Source organism: Amblyraja radiata, chromosome 7, assembly GCF_010909765.2.
Source record: "Amblyraja radiata isolate CabotCenter1 chromosome 7, sAmbRad1.1.pri, whole genome shotgun sequence".
In the NCBI taxonomy this organism is placed as follows: Eukaryota; Metazoa; Chordata; class Chondrichthyes; order Rajiformes; family Rajidae; genus Amblyraja; species Amblyraja radiata.
This window is the reverse complement of record NC_045962.1, coordinates 61,611,826-61,637,604: the sequence shown is the minus strand read 5'-3', so window position 1 is coordinate 61,637,604 and position 25,779 is coordinate 61,611,826. Positions and strand designations below refer to the sequence as shown.

At 39.9% G+C, this 25,779-nt stretch overlaps 1 protein-coding gene across 1 annotated transcript; it reads left to right on the top strand.

Moving 5' to 3' along the window:
* The first annotated feature begins 607 nt into the window (after positions 1-607).
* Positions 608-24,946, top strand: mcm6 (minichromosome maintenance complex component 6). The gene is made up of 18 exons (XM_033024682.1): positions 608-693; positions 726-851; positions 3,301-3,447; positions 3,746-3,856; positions 6,604-6,853; positions 8,430-8,595; positions 9,831-9,976; positions 14,024-14,174; positions 15,741-15,882; positions 16,612-16,753; positions 17,824-17,931; positions 18,498-18,653; positions 18,744-18,872; positions 19,056-19,217; positions 19,724-19,862; positions 20,424-20,582; positions 22,431-22,570; positions 24,257-24,946. Exons 2-18 carry the CDS (start codon positions 751-753, stop codon positions 24,374-24,376), a joined length of 2,469 nt encoding a protein of 822 aa, XP_032880573.1. The 5' UTR covers positions 608-693; positions 726-750; the 3' UTR covers positions 24,377-24,946.
* Positions 24,947-25,779: the final 833 nt, after the last annotated feature.

The window sequence follows — 25,779 nt, the reverse complement described above, 5'->3', positions numbered from 1 at the left end:
AATGGCTGCCTCACCAACAGTCTGTATCTCCGTCCGCACTGCGGCCTAACATCGAGGAGTTTGCGGCCTTTGCTGGAGACCGACTTTAAGAGCTCCACCGCGGGAGCCTGCGGACTTACCATCGTGGAACTCGCGATCCCTTTGCCAGGGCTCGACCTCAGAGCTCTAATCGTGGGTGCTTACGACTTTAACAATTCGATGCTTGCGGTGCAGGAGCTTCGACCGCCCCGACGCGGATGCTACGACTGCCGGCTGCGGGAGCTTCGACCGCCCCGACGCGGGTGCTACGACTGCCGGCTGCGGGAGCTTCGACCGCCCCGACCGCAGGAGAATAAAGAGGAAGATCGAACTTTTTTGACTTCCATTACAGTGAGGAGTGTGGGGAATCCACTGTGATGGATGTTTATGTTAACTTTTATGTAGTTGTGTGTCTTTTTTTCGTACGGCTGTATGGTAATTCCCATGTCACTGTACCTTAATTTACACGTGACAATAAAAGACCTTTGAAAGGTTATTATATTGCTCGTGGGTTTGGTGCTTTCCAGCAGGTGAACACCAGATGGCGCTGTGTTCCTCGCCTGCTGTCGATGGGGGGGTCACATGATACAGCCGGGGGCACGGGGATTGGGCGCCTGCTGGCGGGAAATGAACACGTGTCGGGCAGTGGCGCGAAACTCCGGCGGCGCGAGCGAGTGATCGAGCGGACGGACGGACGGACGGACGGACTAAACTTGTGCGGGTGGCGGCGCGATGGACGTGGGGGAGGCGGCAGCGGCCGGAGCCGCCGGGCAACAGCTCAAGGACGAGCTCGCCGAGAAATGCCAGAAGCTCTTCCAGGATTTCCTAGAGGAGTGAGTATTGGTTGGTTGGTTGTTGGGGGGGGGGGGGACCCGGGGCTCGGGGCTCGTAGCGTTACTCTCCGGCCCGGCTCTCGGTCGCTGGGGGACTCACTCGTACCGCGGCCCCCCTAGTATCCAGGGCCCGGTGGTTATTTGCCGGCGCTTCCACCGAAGTTCAGAGGATGGTGGGTGTAGGTGGACTCCCCTCCCGAGTGGAGGGCCCGTTTACTGCCTATTAGTGTGGAGCCCAAAACAAATTAAGTTGTTAAAACTTTCTAATCCAACCTCTGCAATGGCGACAGTTGAGATGTTCTGATTTTGTGAACATGTGTGGATCAACCAGCGTTTGTTGTCCATCAACACGGTCCATCCTTCATTCTCACAATTGAGTTGGTGATGGAGTGTAAATAGGAAATGCTGGAAATACTCGGACCGCAACATATAGGAAAAGAGAAACCTGGTTAACGTATCGGATGTTATGACTTTTCGTCAGAGAATACAGTTAAAATGCAAGCACATTTAAGTTAAGAACAAGTTGCTGAAGGCCTCAGCGGATCGGGTAGAAAACCCATCAGTGTGAAGAAGAGTTCTGATCCGAAATGTTGTCTTGTCAATTCCATTCCTGAAAACAAGATCCTGCCTGACCTGTTGAGTTCCTCCAGCATTTTGTGTTTTGCTCAAGATTTCAGCATCTGGAATCCAGTGTCTCCACATTTTCAGTTGCAAGGAAGGGAGTGAAAACAACAGGAAGTCTAATGACAGGGTCCAAGACAGACTGAGTTGCTGCAATAGAGACTTCAGACTTTTTGTACTAATATTGAGGTTAATTTATTTGATTATATTGTTTATTATGTTAACTATTTGCATCGTGTATTTTCGGGAATGTCATGGTGTTGTAAGTAAGAATTTAATTGTTCTGTTAGAGGTAATTTGACAGTTGAACAATCTTGTCTCTTGAGAGGCCTTGTAATCCAAAATATACTAACATAGGAATTATGAACCTGATGGCAATAACATAATTCATCAGAAAATGCTGCAATCCATTTTAAAGGAAACATTCTCTAAGATATTTAGAGACTGACAATCTAGGAAATGTGATTTTTATGAAAGGCAAATCATGTTTGAAGTTGCAGAAAAGCGGAACCAGTAAATAGCTTCACAGTGGCATTGGATAAGACATCACATAAAAGGTATAGTGTAGAAAGGAACTGCAGATGCCGGTTTAAACCGAAGATAGACACAAAAAGCTGGAGTGGCTCAGCTGGTCAGCCAGCATCTCTGGAGAAAAGGAATAGGTGACATTTCAGGTTGTTACCTTTCTTCAGCTGAGAGTCAGGGGAAAGGAAACGAGATATAGACAGTATAGAACAAATGAATGAAAGATATGCAAAAAAATAACAATAATAAGGGAGACCGGCCATTGTTAGCTGTGGGCGAGGTGAAAATGAGTTAGAATGAGACTTAACAGGACGACTGAAGCTAGTACGGTGACTTGGGTGGGGGAGGGACGGAGAGAGGGGGGGGATGCACGGGTTACTTGAAGTTAAAGAAATCAATATTCACATACTGTTGGGGTGTAAGCTGCCCAAGCAAAATATGAGATGTTGTTCCTTCAATTTGCTTTTGGCTTCATTGGCAATGGAGGAGGCCCAGAACAGAAAGGTCAGTGGGGGAATAGGAAGGGGAGTTAAAGTATTTGGCAACCAGGAGATTGGGTAGGCCCCAGGCGGACTGCAAAGTTGTTCAGCGAAACAATTGCCCAGTGTACGTTTGGTCTTGATGGTGTATAAGAATCCACACCTTGAACAATGGATAGAGTAGATGAGGTTGGAGGAGGTGCAAGTGAACTTCTGCCTAACCTGGACGGAGTTGAGGGAAAGGTGTTGCATCTCCTGTACATCACCTGGTTTGGGTGGGAAGGGATGAGTTAACCAGGGAGTTGCAGAGGGAATGGTCTGCCGTTATTCATGGAAGAGCACTATCCACAGAGTTGATATCTATTGTATTTGGCCTGATGCTGATGGATCCTGGAGGAAACATAGATATTCAGAGCCACTTCCTCTGACCCAAATCCTACTGTACCATATCTAGTGGGTCTTTTCTGGCAGTGGCTAGGGTGAACTTGTGGATTATGATGACATCTGGCAAACTGAACTTCTGTGAGTATAAATGTGTTTTATCTGTTTGTGGGTTTGATTTGTGTAGATGTTATGTTGACTCAATAATTCTATTAATTTATTCTGGGACAGTTGATCATGGTGGGTTGCTGTACCAAATTGTTAAATTATTCCATGTAATTTTTATCGTCTGAAATGGTACAAGACTTGTGATGGAATTGATGACTTGCCTAGAGTTAATGTCTTCATTCACCTGCAGCAATAAAACTCCCCTTAATCCATCAACAGACCACACTTTAGGAATTTGTAATTTTGATTTTAAAATAAACTAATCTTTCTTACAGATTCCAAAATAGTGATGGAGAAGTTAAATATTTACATGATGCAGAGGAGCTGATCCGCCCTGAAAGGAATACGCTTGCTGTAAGCTTTGTAGATCTGGAGCTATATAACCAACAGCTGGCCACAACCATTCAGGAGGAATTTTATAGGTGAGAACAGTTAATCTATACTGAAATCTATACAGTATATATTATAGATACTGTTTCTCACGTTGCATTTTGTTCAGTACTGTAAATTGCTTAGAAATTATGTTAACTCGGTTGCTTCATAGAAGTATGAAACTCCGGTTGACCAGCTGGGTCATGGTGGGTCCTTCACGTGGGTTAAGTCATGGAAGACTGAATTCCAATTTTCAAAATGATTTTTAAGGTTTATTCAAAACAAACATCTCTAACACTAATACCAACAGCACAGGCTCTGTTACCAATCTCTTGTTTTCTTTTTCAGAGTTTACCCACATTTATGCCGTGCTGTTCGAAATTTTGCTCGAGACCATGGAAACATTCCACAAAACAAAGAGTTTTACGTGGCAATTCAGGATTTGCCAGCCAGACACAAGTAAGAAATAAATGGAATTGTAAGATTATTATTTTTTTTTTTATTAGAAGTACGGTAAGTTACAATACTACACAACACATATGTCTTAATACATTTTTTGAGCTTTAAGAAAAAGATAGAAGTAAAGAAAGTAAGAAAGTGCGCAAGAGTCGTGAAGGTGCAGGAGAGTGTTGAGAAAAGAAAGCCCCTTAGAAAAGAAGTTAGAGAAGGAAGTAAAGAAAGAAAGTAGACCCTAGAAAAGAAGGAAAAAGAAAGGAGAAACAATCGCTCTATTATAACATTAAACTCCGCAGAAAGGGGACTACCAACCAAGTCTGTTTTTGTTGTTTTGGGGGTTTTTTTACCTCCCGTTGCCAGATCGTGTCACCTTTTATTTATTTATTTATTTTAAAATTACTATTGCACCTTATGCTTGTAATAGTTCCAAAAACGTAGACCACGTCTTTTGGAAGTGGTCTGCTTTGCCTGCTAAGAGGAATCTCATCTCTTCCAGATGTAGTGTTTCAAACATATTTGATATCCACATTTTTATTGTTGGTGTAGGCGCATTTTTCCAGAATTGAAGTATGAGCTTTTTTCCCATTATTAGCCCGTAATTGAGTAAATTCTTCTGAAACAAGTTTAGTTCAGGGTTACCTTCCGATATTCGAATTGTAAGATTAAACATCGTTTAAGATGGCATTTGTATTTATTGTTTTAAACTATTATCTAAAAGTGGCCCATTAAAATTTACCAATCTTACCTGTGGTGGCTATAATTCAGTTTGAATTGTAAATTAGAAGCGTGAGCAAAGATTTGAAGATTGATAGCTCATGGATTCAAATTTAAAGACTGCTCAGTATCACAAGATCAATACAGTTTATAAAGTGAATCATGTCCACTTTCTAATAAGAAATCCAAGTGCACCGAAGTGCTGCTTAGTTTCACCAATAATGTTTCTGCCTATTACTGTTTTGATAATCACTACTGACTGCATCTTCAAACTTGTCTGTTCCTGTACTCTGTTCAAATTCATACAGTCCACTTATTTATTATTGAACACTAGAGCCCAAGAACAGGCCTCTCAGCCCACAATGGCTATGCCAAACATGATGCCAAAACCATCGCTTACCTACCTGCACAAAACCCATATCCTTTTATTCCCTGCCTATCCATATGCCTTTAAATGCCACTAATGTATCTGCTTCAACCACCATCCGCAGCAGTGTGTTCCAGGTCCTCTGTTTAAAAAAAAACTTGCTACACACATCTCTTTTATAAACTTTGCCCCTCACATTTTAAAGCTGTTCCTCCTAGTAAAGAGATTTCCTGTAGCGATGTTACAATACTTACCTTCAGCGGCGCTGCAGTTCTGCCACTGGCCGTGTGCGCGACTTTTGCGCCTTTGAAGGGGAGGGGCAGGATTAAAATGCATTTTTCTCCTGCCTGTCAGAGTCGAACTTTCTCAGGCTGTTCAGCTGCTGCAGAAAAATCGTTCCGACTTCCATTCTCGGAAGTTTTTTTATTTAAATCGCGGGACAATTTAATCCCTGGAGTAAAATAAAAAGATACTTCTAACGCCGTCAATGCCTACAACGGGACGGATCTCACGTAGGGGACAAAACATAAGGCGAGTCATTTATTTTACATATAAACTTGCTTCTTAGGATGACTTTAATCCAAATTTCATTGGCGAGAATATGATTTTGGCCCCATACGAACCGGCAGTGTTTTTCTTGCCGATATGGGGTTCAAATTCACTGCAACCGCAACGTTCCAATCGATCGTGTTCCACAAAAACCCACTCACAAGATGATTAAAATGCCCATTAATTTATGGGAAATAAACATTAAATTCCTTCCATTTAGCCTATAAATTCATGACAATGAGATTTTAAAATCATGTTATATTGTGAATTCTTGTGTGAATGTTATTTGGACACAGGCTATTTAAAAATGTTAACCTTTTCTTAAGAAATGGATAGATGTTTAGATCTAGTAATTGAATGTTGTAATTAGCTACAATTAGGTAACTAACTAATTATATGCTTTAGTTTCAGGTCATCCAAGTAAGATTGTTTCATATTTGTTTCAGAATGCTTCAATCTATAATAACTGAAAATTATATTCAGTTCTCTTAATTTTTAAGAAAGTTATGGGCTTTTGACTGTTCTCGATCACAGCTTTTGAGTTAAGTCAATGGAAAAGCAATAGGGAACAAGATGCTAATTTCAGAGTATGAAAATGGCCATAACTTTTTTAATACTGAAGATATGAAAGGGAATTAGGTGTCAAATTAAACTTCTTTTTATGCTTTATCTGATGGGATAAATTGCAGAAATCTCAAAATTTTGTCGCATTGCTATTTCCTGGGCAAAAGATTCTGACCACCCTATTTACGCCTCTCATGGCATACTTCTTTCAGGTCTGGTATTTTATACTTCTATCGGGTCTTCCTGCAACCTCCGGTGTCCTAGAGAAAACAATCCAAGCTTTTTTTAATGAGATTATACTACTGCATAATCTCATAAAAAAGATTAATTCAACCGCAGCGGTATATTTATGGGATTTACATCCAAAAGTAAGGAAATTCTCCCAGTTCTAGACTACTTACATTTCAAGTGTGCTGAATTATCTGAGTTTTACAGTAATCAAATGTGATCCTAGTTCATGGTCATCATATTGCATTAGAGGTCATCATATTGCATTGTAGATATTTGTTTAGAAAATTAAAGAAATGTTAAAACGTCTAACTGTTCTGGTGTCTAGAATACGAGAATTGACATCAGCCAGGATTGGAACCCTGCTGCGCATCAGTGGCCAAGTTGTCCGGACCCATCCTGTTCACCCAGAATTGGTCAGTGGAACGTTCATGTGCCTCGATTGTCAGACATTGGTTAAGGATGTCGAGCAACAGTTCAAGTACACACAGCCTAATATCTGCAGAAATCCAGTGTGTGCCAACAGGAGGAGATTTATGTTGGATACCAATAAGTCACGATTTGTTGATTTTCAAAAGGTGAGATTATGCTGGAATTAAAATTTTCCATCTGTTGTGTAATGCTTGGGACTTGATCTCTGGAAGGAATTCTGATTACTAAAACAGGAGGAAAAAGATGAAATTGTGTTGGTTATTTAAAACAATTTTAACAATATAAGTTTGGGCAAGAACGTGATGGTTTGAATGTTTGTGGAGAGCATAGTGGCTGAGGACTCGGTGAATGTTTACAGTGTGGAACCCCATAAAATATTCTTTACTACTTCACTAATACTGCTCTTTCCTCTTAGCTTATCAAATGTCTATTGATGCTGCACCCATCAGTTTAATTCCATTGGATTCAGTTTTCAGGACAGAGCTTTAGGTGGCAAATATTTTGAATATATATTTTTCGAATGCTTGTACCACATCAAGCAATTTCCCATCATTGATCTCTTCTTAATTCATCAAAAGTCTACTAAGTTAGTCACAATTTGCCTTTGGAGAAGGCCAAATCTATTTGTGGACTTGATCATTCTAAATTGAAAGTGAGATTAGCTGAAATATTTTTATGAGCAAGGGCTCTGCAAATCAAATAGCTGCTGTAATTTTCAAATTCTTTGATTTTGTAAATTCATTCCTCATTGCACTGTCACAGTACTGAAACACGCTTAGTAGAGAGACACAGGGTGGAAACAGGTCCGTTGGCCCAGCGAAATCGCACCGACCAGCACACATACACTAGTTCTACCCTACACACGTGGGACAATAAAAGTTGCAAAGATGACAAGATCAGGACCATACTTTACAGCAACTTGCAATAGCAAAAGAGGAAAAGGGCGAGTTATTCTTGGTGTAACTAATTTACTAATTGGCATTTTAAGCTTTATTCTGCTAAAGATGGAGAAACCAGTTCCTGGTATATTTGAACTTAAAACTCGTTTCTTTCATATTAACTGCTTTGTTTTATGACAGAAATTAAAAACTATAAATATACCCATTAGTTTATCTTTGTTAGTTAATATCCCTACTTTTAAGTATTTGCATGGTCATAAGCCTTTGATATTCTTGTTTTAGTAATGTTGGAATATTCTAGTTTTTTACATTATAATTTAGTGCTCAAAATATATTTAATTCTTTATATGTTTATATTGCAAATAACATATTCTTAGAACTGCCTTTATTACTAAAATAATAAAACTTAAAAGTAATTTATTACCTGGTAATGTATTGGTGTGTCTCAAGATTATTAATAGCTCAGTTTCAGCACCAGTCTTTTATTCTACACGTTTGCAATTAAAGTATTTATTTTGTTTTTTAAGCATTTAGGGTAAATATAAATAATTATTAAAAAATTTAAGGTTAGTACAAATATGTGAAAGATAATTTGTGGAACAGTATAATTTATGGAACAAAATTGTTGATTTAATAGATATACTGCATTTTCTAAACATAGTACATTTTTTTACAAATTTCAAACTAGATAATACAAATTTTGTGGGTGGTTGTTGCTGCAATATATAACTTGTTAATCTTTCTGTAAATGCTGTGATATAATGATAACGTGAAACAGTTGTTTGCTTGTTTATCGTTTTTTTAATTTGTCGTGCCTTTGTAGGTTCGTATTCAAGAAACGCAGGCTGAATTACCCCGTGGTTGCATACCACGTAGTGTGGAGGTTATCTTGCGTGCAGAGACCGTGGAATCTGCACAAGCTGGTGACAGATGTGACTTCACAGGGATGCTTATTGTGGTTCCTGATGTATCTCAGCTGACTACACCAGGTATTCAATAAATTGGAAGCCGATTGAGACTAAATGCCTTGTACCAGTTTTTCAATACCTTAATAGGATTTGTAGATTCATGAAATGTAGTAGAATTTGATGAGTAAATTCTATGAACAGAAAATATTTGTTTGGAACCAAGTCCTGGAATGACAAAGACTTGGCGATCCTGGATGTTCTAAGTGACAGGTGCTACTGCACATGCTTTTGGCTTGGAATCAGCCCCAATTTGCTAGTTTACCCGTATTATACAGGATAGCATTACATGGCAAATTGCTGTCTCGATCCAAGCTCAAATTAGACTTTGTTGGATCAGAGAATGTTCCTTCTCTGCTGTTCATTTCAGTCGGGATTCACAATTTATAGAAAGTTTTTTGTAATTTTGCTTTAGTTTATTGATATAGTTTTCAATAAATGTATTTCCTCAATATTTTTAATTTTTAAATATCTGAATATCAAAGAATTGCTTCACTGCTCTTACATCATTAATAGAGCAATGGGATTCAGTATAATTTGATCCAAAATTGTACCAAAGGTAGAAAAAACAGTTAAGGGCTGAACTACATGTTGCTGGTCAGATAGGTGGAAGTTCAGGAATGACATGGGGCGCTGCTGCCTCTCTGTCAAGGACATTCCAGCACTTTATCCTCAGACATTTTCGTCGCCTCCAAGGGGATCCCACCACTAGCCACATCTTCCCACCTCCACTGCTTTCCGCAGAGACTATTCCCTCCGTGACTCCCTGGTAACACATCGCTTCCCACCCAAACCACCCCATTCCCTGGGTACTTTCCCCTGCAACCGCAGGAGATGCAACACGGGTCCCCATACCTCCTCCCTCGACTCCGTTCAAGGATCCGACAGTCCTTACAGGTGAGGCAGAACATGACTACTTTCATTTACATGACATTGCTGTGTCCCAAACATGCTGTAATTTCTACATGGTGAAACCAAAATGTGTAAAAATGGACTTTATTAAAATCTGGCAATGTGCACTTTAACCATGTGATTTTTTCTATTACAAATCTCAAATTGTGGGGTACAGAGACAATTAAATAAATGATGGGTCCTTGTCCCAAACATTATGGAGGGCACTGTATGTGAAGTTCAGTCGCCAATCTCCATTGATGCTTATAGGCAGTTGAATGAAAATTATGTATTGCAGCAGTGGTCCGAGAGACGTATTGTGCAACTATGTATTTTTTCAGAGTCCCCTAACAGCTTTGTTTCTTTAGGTGTCCGTGCTGAAACAGGCTCTCGAGTCAGCAGTGCTGCTGGGTATGAAACTGAAGGAGTTAGAGGTCTTCGTGCTTTAGGTGTACGTGACCTGTCTTACAAACTGGCTTTCCTGGCATGTTCTCTGGCACAAACAAATCCACGGGTATGTATACTTGTTTAAATGAAATTGTTCAAGCTATTTGTAAGAACAGGACAGTCCTGATTATCAATGTACCTAATCATATTAAATCAAAGTTTTACTGTCTTTAGCACTATTGATAAATAATGTTATATTTCTACATAGTGGGCAAGGAATTTTGGGGAGGGGGTGATTTGCATCTTCATAACATTTCGGGATTCCAGAATTCTAGTGGCAAATGGAACATGGTAATGGCTGGAAGTGTTAATTTCAATTGCCCAAGTTGAGGTATTAAATTGATGTTTGTTTCTTGCTTCTTCGATGTTAAGTTTAAGGTTGCCGTCAGACCTGAACTCTTAACTGCCTTAATCAAAATTAATGCTTTAAAGTTAGTTTGTGCTTTTTGGGGTTATGTTGACAGGGCTCTCGCTTAACTTTTTTTCCCTGTTGCCAGCCGGGCAGCCTAGGCAGCTTTTTAGGTTGCCAAATGGCAGTTTAGGTGGTCATTTAAGACGGCTTGCATGACACGTTCGATAATGTGCTTGGACGAAGTGCGTAGTCACCAGTCAGAATTATGGTCAATGAAGCATTCACGTATTATTTCTACTTCAAATAAAGTCACAAACTAAACATATTCACCAATCAAGCCATGATATATACCACAATGACATGCAGCAAAATTGCAATACAGTATCTCATCTCCTTTTACACGATGCAATGAATGCAATTTCTATTATTTCTTTCCACTTCCAAACAAAAATGTGGTTGGAATATTCAGCGAATGATCAACCTCAGTGAGACCAAGTGCAGGCTTGGCGATCGCATCGCACAACACCGACACAATAACCAACCTGACCTCCCGGTGGCTCAGCACTTCAACTCCCCCTCCCATTCCGAATCCGATCTTTCTGTCCTGGGCCTCCTCCATGGCCAGAGTGAGGCCCACCGCAAATTGGAGGAAAAGCACCTCATATTTTGCTTGGGTAGTTTACACCCCAGTGGTATGAACATTGGCTTCTCTAATTTCAGTTAGTCCTTGCTTTCTCCCTCCTTCCCCTCCCATTCCCAGCTCTCCCACAGCCTAATGTCTCCGGCTCTTCCTTTCTTTTTACCGACCCCCCCCCCCACATCAGTCTGAAGAAGGGTCTCAACCCGAAACGTCGCCTATTCCTTCGCTCCATAGATGCTGCCTCACCCGCTGATTTTCTCCAGCTTTGTCTACCAACGGGATCCCACCACTGGCCACATCTTCCCATCTCCTCCCCTGTCGGCTTTCCGCAGAGACCGCTCCTTCCGTAACTCCCTGGTCATTTTGTCCCTTCCCACCCAAATCACCCCTTCTCCTGGCACTTTCCCTTGCAACCGCAGGAAATGCTACACTTGTCGCTTTACCTCCCCACTTGACTCCATTCAAGGACCCAAGCCGTCTTTCCAGGTGCGGAAGAGGTTCACATGCACCTCCTCCAACCTCATCTATTGCATTGCTGCTCTAGGTGTCAGCTGCTCTACATCGGTGAGACCAAGCAAAGGCTTGGCGATCGCTTTGCCCAATACCTCCGCTCGGTTCGCAATAACCAACCTGATCTCCCGGTGGCTCAGCACTTCAACTCCCCCTCCCGTTCCGAATCCGACTTTCTGTCCTGGGCCTCCTCCATGGCCAGAGTGAGGCCCACCGTAAATTGGAGGAGCAGCACCTCGTAGTTTGCTTGGGCAGTTTACACCCCAGCTATGAAAATTGACCTCCAATTTCAGGTAGTTCCTGCTTTCTCCTCCACTTCCCAGCACTCCCTCAGCCCACTGTCTCCGCCTCTTCCTTTCTTCTTCCCACCCCCTCCACCCTCACATCAGTTTGAAGAAGGGTCTCGACCCAAAACGTCGCCTATTTCCTTGGGTCCATAGATGCTGCCTCACCCACTGAGTTTCTCCAGCATTTTTGTCTCCCCATTCACACAGGTTCTGTTATCCCACTTTCCTCACCCACTCCCTATACGTTAGGGGCAATTTTACAGAGACAAGTTAACCTACAAAGACAATGCATCTTTGGGATGTGGGAGGAAACCTACATGCTTGCAGGGAGAATGTGCAAATTCAACACAGACAGTGCCCGACGACAGAATCGAACATAGATCTCTGGCGTGTGAGGCAGCAAGTCCACCAGCTGTGCCACTATATTTTATTTTCCAACACACAAAAAATTATATGTTGATAACTTTGGTTACTAAAAAAAAAGAAACTATCCGTTTTCAGTCTTAAATCTCTAAGTGATGCCCTTTACAGCTACTGTATGTTTTAATTCAGTTCAAGACTATGGGACAGTACATTGGCCATAAAGTTGCTGCCTAAACTTGCCAGATACCCGGAATTGATCCTGAATATGGGTGCTGTCTGTATGGCGTTTTTCCCTTTGATCGCGTGGGTTTTCTCTGGGTGCTCTTGTTTCCTTCCACATTCCAAAGGTGGAACCTTTTTCAGATCTAACCCAAAACGTAATATTTTCCTTTTGTCCAGAGATTCTGTCTGACCTGTTGAGTTACTCCAGCTTTTTGTGTCTATCTTCAGTTTAAGCCAGCATCTGCAGTTCTTTCCTACACACACGATACTATACGATAGAACTTTATTAATCCCAGGAGGGAAATTGTGTGTGTGTGTGTGTATAGTTATATATTCATATATAAATATACAGTTTTGTTTTCTCGTTTATAACATTGTTTACAGAGTTCTATTATGCTGCTGCAAGTAAGGATTTCATTGGGACATGAGAGAATAAAACATTCTTGACTTGCGTCGCTAATGTGGGATAGAACTAGTGTACGGGTGATCGGTGGTCGGCGTGCGCCGAAGGGCCTGTTTCCCGCTGTATGTTTAAATTAACCTAAAACTCTAAAACCATAGGAAATCTAAAGAAGGGTCTCTACCCGAAACGTCACCCAATTTCTTCTATCCAGAGATGCTGGCTGCTCCATGGATTCTGACGCACAATTAAAGCATGGAATAGTCTTCACCCTACTATAGTTACCCAACCAGAAGCAATTAAATTTAAGGTAGCTCTTTTTTTCCCCAAGAACCCGTTTTTGATTAAGTCCAAGTCAAGAGTCAAGAGAGTTTTATTGTCGTGTGTCCCAGGTAGGACAATGAAATTCTTGCTTGCTGCAGCACAACAGAATATGTAAACATAATACAGAACAGGAGATAAAAGTTCACTGTCTATATACCATAGCCCATATGTATATACACAATAAATAAACAGATAAAATGCAATAGGCTGTTATTTTTCAGTTTGGTGGTGGTTTAAATTCTGTTTAAATTCCATTTCGAATATTTTTGGAGGACCAGGAAATCAAGAAGCAAGAGTTACTCCAGCGAGTAATTTTGCGTGGGTTTTTAGCGGTCGCGGCGAGTGGACAGCAATGGCAGCCAGATCTCCTTCCATGCAAAGGGAGGGAGAAAGTGGCCGATGCCGACCAGTTGCAGTGGCAGTGCGCATGTGCAAGGTGGCACATGCGCACAGCCACGGCCGACGATGTGCTGGCCAAAGATCCTCGCTATAGGATCTTTGTTGCAATTCATGGTTGTGCGCATGTGTAAGGCGGTAGGCCGTGCCGGCGGACGAGGGGCGGGCGGAGACCCAAGACACAGACACGGATACGGGTGGCAGGCGGAGAGTGACAGAGAGAGAGAGAGAGAGAGAAAGATAGAGAGGGGGCCCGCTCAGAATTAAACACTAGGTGTCCCAGGTGCTTGCCAAGTCGGGCAAAATGGCATGGCTTTTAGGTTGCCCGGCGGGAATGTGGGTTGTCATTGGCAACCGGGCAACCGGTAATTTCGAGCCCTGGTTGAGGAAATGCAATGAAAGAAAATTTCAGAAATAGTTTCAAGAATTGATTTGCTACTAGCACACAAAGCGCCTTTTTTTTTTGGAGGGGATCAAGTTAAATTGGGTTTGTTAATCTCGACTGTTTTAATTAACTAAATATAACAAATAAACTTGGTCTTTATTGGTCCACATGTAGTCTTGTGCTATTCTGTTAATTAGAGCCTTTCGATTTATGCCATAAAACTTTTTTTTTTAAGTTTGGTGGTAAAGAATTGAGAGAAGAAGAACAGACTGCAGAAAGTATTAAAAATCAGATGACTGTTCAAGAATGGGAGAAGGTGTTTGAAATGAGCCAGGATAAGAACTTGTATCACAATCTCTGTACAAGCCTCTTCCCCACCATTTATGGTAAGCAACATTTTGAACATTTTTTTAAAAGTTATAATATACACTATTAACTTGAACCAGATTAAGCATATCAGGTCATCAGTCAGTAATGATCAGGTGAATTTTAAAAAGTGTCACCAGTATTAGTTTTTGATAGATAATGGCTTAATATTGATTTGCACCCAACCAATTTTTTGTTGAATCTAATCTCTTTGAACTGCTGAATTGTTTAATCTATTTATCCTTATTATAAAACTCTGATCTTGTATGTGTGTGTGTGTGTATTTGTGTATTTATTTGTTCGTGTACGATCACATCTTCTCGAAAAAACGTGCAACGGCAAAAAAAAATACATATTCCGGTAGAGATTTATCCCGTGAAGTCAAAAATCACATCTGAAAAATTCATGCATTATTTCTCGAGTTATTAATCAATGTTCAAAAATCTGAAGAGACTTGGAAAAAAAGAACTGATTTTTCCCTGTGCTTACAGCTGTGATGTCACAATGGATTGTAGCCCTGCTCGCAACATTGTTGCTGTCCAAGTACACCCAGCCCTGTTAGCCCTAGCAAGTGCGAGTTCATTTTTTTTAAAGTCACAGTACACCGAGTTCTGCTAGCTAGCAAGTGCAAATGCATTTTTTTTAAAGTTTAACAATGAGGGAGGGTGCATAAGGCGAAATGGGCAGCCCCTGCACAGTTGTCAGCTATGAGTGAGTGGTGGAATATTGTGTTGGGGGACCAGGCCTCCCATGTGACAGGGTCCCACTTGGTCTAGTATATAACAAACTCTCATCTTGTATGTATATATATTTGTTTGTGTGTTCCCGAAATTCTGCCAAAACTGTACACGATAGCGCAACAATTTTAGGCCCACCTTACTCACCATTCGCCTGCGGTGTGCAGTAGCATGTTTTGTTCGATTTGACAAAAGTATTTCCCCTAAATAAACCTTGAAAATATGACTAAAACGTCATTTTTTATGCATGCCTGTAAATGCCCGAAATACAGCCAAAACAGTACACGATAGCTCAACAATTTTAGGCCCGCCTTACTCACCATTCGCCTGGTATGTGCAGTAGCAAGTTTCGTCCCATTTGACAAAGTAATTCCCAAGTTATTCCCTTAATAAACTTACATTTCATTTTTACTGTTAACTGCGCTCCGCACATGCGCAATTGTGGGAGGGTTGCCGGGCCTGCTATCCGCGCATGAGCAGTTGGGGGTTGCCAGGCCCACAGCCATTTTAAGATCGTCAGCCACGCCTGTGCATTTGGGGGAGAGTTGCCGGCCCCGCTATCCACGCAGGCGCAGTTGAACGCGGCAGTCGCGCCCGTGCAGTGCGGGCCTCCATTTTAAGATCGCCATTTGTACTCTTGTCACAACCTGACAGCTGCGCCTGCACCGTTGGGGGAGGGTTGCCGGGCCAGGATCCCCATTTTGACTGAACATCACCTCGTGTATGGGTGAGTGGTGGACTATTGCGTTGGGAGAGGTGGGACCCAACGGGTCCGCACTTAGTCTATTTTAGTATATTTACCCGTTATTTTAGTGCAATGTTTAAAAGTAACTTTTTTGCCCTTTTTAGGTAATGATGAAGTGAAACGTGGTGTTTTGCTGATGCTTTTCGGTGGAGTTCCAAAGACTACCATGGAGCGCACTTCTTTGCGTGGTGATATTAATGTTTGCATTGTTGGTGATCCAAGCACAGCCAAGAGCCAATTCCTTAAGTGAGTTGTGCTGGAGAGTTAAGATTTTTGGTGACTAAAGTATAATTAAAATCGTTTCAGCTGTGACTCAGTTGTTACTAGGAAACACTCAATAGTACAAGCACCAATTGTATAGGGTCTTTTATAACTAAGTTCAAGTAATTTGATTAAATGTATGGGTATGAAGGGTAAAACAATCCGGTTGGATTGCAATTCTATTTTAATGGAAGAAATGTAATTGTGCTGCACAGAAAGTTACTATTAACACCCTTTCAGTTTTGTTTTTGTAGTATACTGTTCATTTTACCCACAGCCAATGTAAATTGGCATCAGATTTAAATGAAATTTTATTGAAAGATCTCTTAACCAGGTGCAACAATGTAACCACGGGGATAGGAAGAATTAGTATTTGTGTTAAATCTTGCTGAGTAAGTATGGTATATAACTTTTTGTTTTAATATTTGAGAATTAAAAAATACTTGCATTGGCTGGCCCAGTGGCGCAGCAGTAGAGCGTCTGCTTCACAGCACCAGAGACCCGGGTTCAATCCTGACCTTTTGTGCTGTCTGTGTGGAGTTTGCACTTTCTCCCTGTGACTATGGGTTTTTTCCAGGTGCTCCGGTGTCCTCCCCATTCCAAACTTGCAGATTTGTAGGTTAATTGGCTTCTGTAAATTGCCTTCTATTATGTAGGATGTGTATCCTAAACTAAATTAAAATTAAACTAGTCTGTTTTTTCTTGATAAAATAGGCATGTGGAAGAATTCAGCCCTCGGGCTGTGTACACAAGTGGCAAGGCGAGCACTGCTGCAGGTCTGACAGCTGCGGTTGTGAGAGATGAAGAATCCCATGAATTTGTCATAGAAGCTGGAGCATTGATGCTTGCTGATAATGTATGATCATTATTCTTATTTTTATTTGAAGTGTATTCCAGCAATAATAGTTAAGTGTTTCAGGATCCTGATGGAATTTTGAATTTGAGTTCAAAAATGTTTGCAGTCTTGGTGTATATCTAAGTCTCTGAACCTGACTAAAGAGAAGATTACGGAGAGTCGGATTGTCAAGGAAGACTCTCTCTAACTTCTACAGGTGCACAGTCGAGAGCATACTGACCGGTTGCATCGTGGCTTGGTTCGGCAATTTGAGCGCCCTGGAGAGGAAAAGACTACAAAAAGTAGTAAACACTGCCCAGTCCATCATCGGCTCTGACCTTCCTTCCATCGAGGGGATTTATCGTAGTCGCTGCCTCAAAAAGGCTGGCAGTATCATCAAAGACCCACACCATCCTGGCCACACACTCATCTCCCTGCTACCTTCAGGTAGAAGGTACAGGAGCCTGAAGACTGCAACAACCAGGCTCAGGAATAGCTACTTCCCCACAGCCATCAGGCTATTAAACCTGGCTCGGACAAAACTGATTATTAATAACCACTTTCTGTTATTTGCACTTTACCAGTTTATTTATTCATGTGTGTATATATTTATATCATGGTATATGGACACATTTATCTGTTTTGTAGTAAATGCCTACTATTTTCTGTGTGCTTAGCAAAGCAAGAATTTCATTGTCCTATACAGGGACACATGACAATAAGCTCACTTGAACTTGACGTGTGTTCTCAAGCATCCATATATGGTGACGAGGAACTGCAGAATTGGATCACAACTCGAAATGTCGCCTACCCATGTTCTCCAAAGATGCTGCCTGACCCGCTCAGTTACACTGCACTTTGTGTCTTTTATTTGCATATGATTATCTGGAGTATAATGCTGCAGTACTGGGAATCTGACGTTAGAAGTCACCTGTTTGAATGGTGGATGCCATGGAACTTTGCAAGTCTTGGTACCAGTTAAGCTTGTTCTGAGTCATGAATATGACATTCTTTTTCTTTATACTATGCTTATTCAAAATTACGATCTTCATCAGGGAAACCTATTTCAACCATCTATTTATTTTTGTTAGGGCGTTTGCTGCATTGATGAGTTTGATAAAATGGATACAAGAGATCAAGTGGCTATCCACGAAGCCATGGAGCAGCAGACCATTTCCATCACAAAAGCTGGAGTCAAAGTAACTTGTTTATTTGATACTGAACTGCAATCCTCAAAAAATAAATTGTCAATGGTTTTCCATTGCTTGGTGATAAGTTGGAAGCATATGAAACTTCTAACTAGTTTCATTCGTTTTTATCTGTTAAAATTGACGAATGCTTTTATCTAAGGCAAATACTTGAAGTACTTTCCAACCTTTGGTTTATTTTCGGGAAACGGTACTGAAACAATCTAGACTAGCTACTTAATTTGAAGGACCTCGGGTGTCCAATATTGAATGCAGGGAAAACTATTGATGTAAATTTTCATTTTATTGGGAAAGTGAACTGAACAAAGGATTCAAGATTACAGAATATAATTATTTTAAAAGGTGTTAACATTTATGTGCAGAAGATTATATTTTAGTCCTCTTTGCTGGAGTATATTCTGTATTTTCAACTGGTAGAATAGCTGCATTTTAAATATGGAAATGGGAAATCTGTGAAGGAGACAGTTAGGCAGCATGAAGTCTGTGCATATTATTTAATTGAGGTAGTGACATTCCTGATCATGTAACATAATATACCATTACATTTCTTGTTATAGGCAACATTGAATGCCAGGACTTCTATTTTGGCTGCAGCAAACCCAGTGGGTGGCCGGTATGATCGTTCAAAATCTCTCAAACAAAACGTGAACCTCACAGCCCCAATCATGTCTCGATTTGATTTGTTCTTCATTCTAGTTGATGAATGTAACGAGGTAAGAATACATGTTGACTCAATTTTTATTCTCCATTTTATAAAAGTTTTAAATTAAGGAATTTGCCTGATTTAAAATTTTACTAACTAGGTAACTGATTACGCCATTGCCAGGCGCATAGTGGACCTTCATTCTCGAATACAGGATTCTGTTGATCGAATCTACTCTTTAGATGATATCAGGAGGTACCTGCTATTTGCAAGGCAGTTCAAGCCTAAGGTCAGTTACTTAATGTACTTTACCCAAATCTCTCACCCCCAATCTCTCTTCATAAAGTCGTGTGTTGTAGGAGTCTACTGAGCATTGATATGTTTTCTCTGTATGTATATACTTAAATATGGAGATCAAAGCTACGTACTTTGAGCTTTGATGTGGTCTCATCAAGGTCCTGTATCACTGTAGATCTCAAAGGAATCGGAAGACTTCATAGTGGAACAGTACAGACGACTCCGTCAGAGAGATGGATCTGGGGTAACCAAATCGGCGTGGCGAATCACAGTGCGTCAGCTGGAGAGTATGATTCGACTTTCTGAGTCCATGGCTAGAATGCATTGCTGTGATGAGGTGATTACAGTCAAATAAAAGGGTTTATTTTCTTTAAGAAAAGACAACAACCTCTTTAATTTCCAAGTCGACAGGAAGGGAATGGTAATACAGACCAGGTGCAGGCAGGTGGAATTAATTAAGATTGGCATTGTGTTTGGTGCAGACAGGTTGGGCTTATGGGTTTGTTCTTGCACTGTATGTTTTCTATATAAGTTCCATTGAAACTTAAAATAAGTGATTTTTTTTTAATTCACATGGTGCAGTTGTGTAAACAAAAGCCTATTAGAACAGTGCACAGCAAGAAATCCTTGATACAAATGGGCTGGAGACTGAACACCATATCTTTACAATGATTAATTGATTCCTCAGTATGTGCATATAGATATAGAAATATTTAGGGAAAAAACAAGATTCTGGATTCTCAAGTAGCACACCAACAAATAAGGAGGAAGATACTCAAAATACTGTGATATCTTGAACTTTAAACTTGCCAGAATTGATGTATATTTTTTGTGGCTTTGTAGGTACAGCCTAAGCATGTTAAGGAAGCTTTCCGGCTGTTGAACAAATCGATTATTCGAGTTGAGACTCCAGATGTAAATTTTGACCAAGATGATGAGGGAGTAGAAGAGATGGAACAGGAAGTCCAAGAAGGAATAAATGGTATTTTTAATAATAGTAGGATTGAATAAATGTCATAAAAGTTGTTAGTCTGAATATGAATGTAATTATTTTTTTTGTCACTTAATTTGTTGGTTTTACATTTTTGAATAGTACCTAACTTAAAATGTCAATCTCCTTCAGCCTCCTGAATAAATCAGATTTACTGCTTTTATCTCTAAAGCATGTTCTTTCAATCCATGCATAATTACGTGGGAGCTAACATTTTGATTTTAATGCCTTTATGTTCATTAGTATTCAAATCCAAGTGTTTGGGACCATTTGATCTTAATGTGTAAGTGGGGGAAAAAATGTGGACTTTCCAAAAGGAGAGTGCAATTGAGTGAAGTACAGAAGGATCTAGTTGTTCTCGTGCATGAATGACAGAAAGTTCGCTGGAACATCTGACAAGTAGTTAAGGCAAAACAACATTTTGTCTTTTGTCGTGAAGGGTTTGGAATTTAAAAGAAGGGAGGTTTTATTAAATGTTTATTAAGAGTCAGTTGCCAGGTTAATTGCTGGGATAAATGAGTTGGCCTATCTAATAAATTATAATTTTGACAGGTCACTCAGATATTCCAAATGGGATAAATGGTGTCGATGGTGTTCATTCTGAAGACAGTATCAAGGAGGATATCACAAAATCCGCACTGCGGCTGTCCTTTGTAGAGTATCGCAAGATTTCAAATCTTCTGATCATCCATCTCCGGAAATTAGAAGAAGGTAAGAATGCAGATCGTTCCTAGGTAGATTACTTAATGCAACTAAAGTGATGCTTTAGAAAACTTCTTGATCGTAATGTTTTTAACTATTATGTTAAAAATGTGGATTCTTAGAGACCCATGTTGAAGGACCTTAACTTGCCTTCAGGGAGAATCTACACCATGTAATTTCATCAGGCAGGAAAGACCTCAGAGTGACTGTTTTCAAATCTATTTAGAATTTCTTTATTTTTTTTAAAATTGGGAAAAGCATAACAAATTAAGGTGAAATGGTAATGGGTTGCATAATTTGATGCTTTGAATGATAATATGTTAAGCCTGTTATATGTATATATGTGCAAGATGAGCATTGAATTGTTTTTAGTGATAGATTCTTGTTACTTTTAAATTACACACTATACAGAGTTTAAGAGGCTATTTAATAATTGTATGTGTATTGATGGATCAGAAAGTGAATTGGTGAAGCAGCATAGGATTTAGAATAATTGGCCAATTTGTAGAGACCTGGCTTAATGGTAACATTAATAAACAGTATTATCTAAGCGAAAGATACTGAATACAAATGTGCAATTGATTTGCCGCGAGGAGTCGTTGAATAACTGATGAGCCATTTCAGTATAATTTTGAAGTAACTTTTTGTGCCTTGTATAATATAAATCAAACCAGGAGTTTGGCTAGACATGTTTAAATTGCTCTTTACAGATGATATTCTCAATTTACAAAAATGTGTTCCTATAAAACATTAAGTTTTACATAAAACTAAGGTTTTTACTGCAGGTTACAATGTAGAAATTGTTTGTGTTTCACCATCAAAATATCAACACGTGCCTGAACTAATAAAATATTTTTTAGTCCCGAGTTAATTAAAATCATGCATAATGTAACCACTGGTCTATTGCTCCTAATTTATATCTCGGAAAGAAGTGGTAGTTCTGCCTGTCATTTCAGTAGGGGAGATGAGAGGTAGTGTTGTCTTTGAGGTTTGATGATGTCAGTGGTGAACATGATCTTCAAACTTATTACTTCCATGGCTTTTGAATAGCACGGCATGCTTAGGTCTGAAGAATGGTCTTGACCCGAAACGTCACCCATTCCTTCTCTCCAGAGATGCTGCCTGACCCGCTGAGTTACTCCAGCATTTTGTGTCTATCTTTGATTTAAACCAGCATTCGCAGTTCTTTTCAACACATGCTTAAGTCCTAAATGAGGTCCGCTGTTGAGTGGGTATCAAGGTTTTATCGGATTTCTTTCCCATAAATTTAAGCCTCAGGCACAAATTATACTGTTTCTGAGTAAAAGCATACTGGAAAGAATTACAATGCCATATACAATTCAAACATTGCCTGCACCAAAATACATTCATACTAAACCTCTCTATGCAATGGCTGCTTCGCTCAGCTAAAAGATCTGGCTTAAAACATTCAAAGTAACAAGAATCCGCCAGGATTAGGACTGCATTCAATGCTCACCTCACATGTTTATATAACAGTTAACAAACTATCGTTCAAAGTATCAAATCATGCAGTATGTTGCACTATTTCCTTGTTTTCTTTTTAAATATATTTTAAAAATGTATTTCCAATACTTGTTACCATATGTCCTAATCTTTATGGCACAGCAGCTACTTACTGATTGAACTCTGTAACCATTCGGATGGATTAAAATAATAAAGACATGTTACAGTAGAGGAAGATATTTGGGTTCCTTGGAAAGATGATCCATTTGACCTTAACATTTATTTTGATGCTTTTGCCTTTTGATGCTTTGACTTGGTTTATCTTATACGTAGGCATGGAACAAAAGCAATTGTGCTTGTCCATCTCACTGACATTTAACTTTTAATTTTCAGAGGATGATGATGCTTCCCCAAAGAAGAGTGAACTTGTTAATTGGTACTTGAAAGAAATTGAATCTGAAATTGAATCAGAAGAACAGCTCATTAACAAAAAGAGGTTAATTGAGAAAGTTATTTACAGACTTATTCACTATGTAAGTATGATGTCACTTTCAGATTGGTTAAGGGCCTGTCCCACTTAGGAGACCTCCATGGCGACCTTAAGCGATTTTTTTTTTTTTTTAAATCATGGTCACGGTAGCCTACGACCTTCCACGGCTATGTGTACGACCTCCTTATGACTATGTTGAAAACCTCCCTCGACTATGAAGAAGACCTCCTTCGACTATGTTGAAGACTGGCTTCGACTATGTACGTTTTACTCAAGGATGGTCTCTGGCAAATCATTCTGAACCGTGCAAGCAAGGAAGGAACTAGTTTGGAAGGTGTAGTAAAAATATAACTACTGCTGTTTGCAGTAGCCCTTTTGCTTCTGCAGCTTTTTAAGAAAGGCAGAAGGGGAAGAGCAAGGGTGAAGAGGAAGCACACAAAGAGGTCTCAATGGGTGAATGGAGATGATGTGATGGACTGTCCCAGTACACCAAATGACTGGAAGAGAGTGGCACTGGGCTTTGACACATGTCAAGTCAAGTTTATTCGTCACATACGCATACGAGATGTGCAGTGAAAAGATGGAAATTTAAGCACATATGTTGGGCAGTGGATGGCAAGCATGCCATTCTTGTGCCTGTCCCTGTACCCCTCATCCACCTGGCATTCCTTTGGTACTTAAAATTATCTACCTTGTTTGAATTTGGCATCATTGCCTCAAAGGTATTTTATTAGTCACATACACACTAGGTGTAGTGAAATGCTTATTGCCATTTTGCAGCACATAAAGAAAGAACAGACATAACATTAATAAGAGTTTTAGAACATAAAAAACATCCCCCCACAACGGTTCCCATTATGAGGGAAGGGCACAAAGTCCAGTCCCCAACCCCAGTTTGGTTTGGCATTAAAGCAAACCAATTTAAATCATTTATTGGAAATTATCCAGAGTAAATTATGCTTGACTGCAGCAAAAGAAATGGAAATATGCAGCAAGTCCATTATTATCTATCTTGAAGTATATGTTTGGGAGGTTGATTTTGTTTATTTCCTGGAGATAATTAAATATATTATACTTCAAGCACAATGCCTCTGAAGATGTTGACCCTATTGTTAGACCCTGGCTGCGATCATCCTGAGATCAAAGTATCATCCTGCATACTTTGCTCTTAACATATCTCAGAATCCCCACTAAAGCCAGCAGGATATCTGAACCTACAAACCGTCTGACCTGATATAGGTAGAATATAAATACAGAAATGGTGCAATGTGTCTTAGACTTCCAGGATCATAATTAGATGTGCAGAAATACTCAAATATTAAACATTTTACTGAGTGGTAGCCAGTGAATAATAAGATTCACCCCATTACAATGAAGTAAGATTGAAAAGTCACATCATGAACATTTGTTTAGGAAGTGGCACTTTTACTTCCCACTGAGCTGGTTTGCATTCATAGAAACATAAAAAATAGGTGCAGGAACAGGCAATTCAGCCCTTCGAGCCAGCTGATCATCCAACATCAGTTCCTGCTTTCTCCCTATATCCCTTGATTCTGTTAGACCTAAGAGCTATGTTTAACTCTCTCTTGAAAACATCCAGTGAATTGGCCTCCACTGCCTTCTGTAGCAGAGAATTCCACAGATCTACCACAGCTGGCTCTCAGTTCTGCAAGTGTCGAAATCTTAAACTAATGTGCTTTATGAACCTTATGTTTTAATTTTTTTATAGGATCATATCTTGATTGAACTGAAACAAACTGGTCTTAAAAGCCGGAAGGGAGAAGGCGATGAAGTTTTGGAACAGGATCCTTACCTCGTGGTTAATCCTAATTATACTTTGGAAGATTAAGTACCAGATGTTACATCGGATCAACATGAGATGTGTTAAATACATCAAATTTCTCTAAAGTAGAGGCCTTTCCAAAACTTGTGGCATAAAACAATTTTTTATAGCTCTTCATTCTATTCCAGTGTAAGATAGTTTACATTTGCCTCTTAATAAGATACCAGTGTAATCAGGCAACAAATGGTGCCTGTTACATTTTGTAAAATGTTTGATTTTTGAGCTTTTATTTTAAAGCACAATTGCGACTTAGGTTAAAGATCAAACTAACATAATACATATTACAACTACTGCAGAATGTTTGCTGAGTGTCTTTTGCATATTAACGGGCACAATGTGCTGATTTATGTGAGATAAATATGCAGGTATTTTAGATTTTGTAAGGGTGGTCTGCATTTATATTAAAACCTATAAACCGTGGCAAGACAAGGTATAATGTTGCACTGTTTTGTTCCCATGATATTAATAAAGTAGAAGATTACTTCGAACTGTGGAATTCTGGGAACTGTTCAAATATTTCAATCAACTTTTGACAATGAAATTGAATGCTTAAATAAAGTAAATTATAGCTACTCAGTTTACTATGTTGTTACGTTACTAAATGCACATTTAAGTTAACTATGCAAGTCAGATATTACAATACTATTTTCATGACCTTGTAGGATAAAAATTAGGCAACGAGTCAACTGCCATGTAAGAAAAGTACTTGGATTACATCCGGGTAAACTTCCAGAGAAATTGTGAATATTCCCCACAAGTCTTCTAGGTAATTTGAAGCGATTTTTAGATTGCAACAAAGCCACCTCAATAAAGTTATCCAAATGTATGAATGTCTGCACAATTTGTACAGAATTTAAACAATTGAATGTCATGATTACAAATTAAAGTCGTCAAGTACAAAATGCGCATTTTCAATGCTATATTGTTAGCCTGGGCAATGCAACATTTAGATTTAAGGAAGAATGAATTGACATCCATAAAATACTTGGGCACCAAGAGGAAATATTTGGAAGAATGGTTGTGTTGTTAGATGCTGCACAAGTGAAACGGGTTGGTGCATTTTTCCACATCAAGAGTACATGTTACAGAGCTATGGATTATTCTTGTCAAGCATCTCCCTAAGTCAAGCCATTGTCCCCACATGCCTCAAAACTTCCACAATAATCCCCATAGCGAAGAAACCAGTTGTTGCCTGCCTAAATGACTACCGCCCTGTCGCCCTGACCCCAATAATAATGAAGTGTTTTGAACGCCTGGTGAAACCCCACATTACTGCCAGCCTCCCCTCATCGTTAGACCCCCTCCAGTTTGCCTATCGCCCCAACCGTTCTACAGAGGATGCCATCTCTACCACGCTGCACTCAGTACTCACGCATCTGGAAAACAAAAACACATACGCCAGAATCCTA

Bases quoted from the DNA above. Each gene is read 5' to 3' on its own strand.
- mcm6 (XM_033024682.1), top strand. From the start codon at position 751: ATGGACGTGGGGGAGGCGGCAGCGGCCGGAGCCGCCGGGCAACAGCTC. The intron at 8,596-9,830 runs GTATTCAATAAA...TTGTTTCTTTAG, and splicing joins ATCTCAGCTGACTACACCAG to GTGTCCGTGCTGAAACAGGC. The intron at 14,175-15,740 runs GTAAGCAACATT...TGCCCTTTTTAG, and splicing joins CCTCTTCCCCACCATTTATG to GTAATGATGAAGTGAAACGT.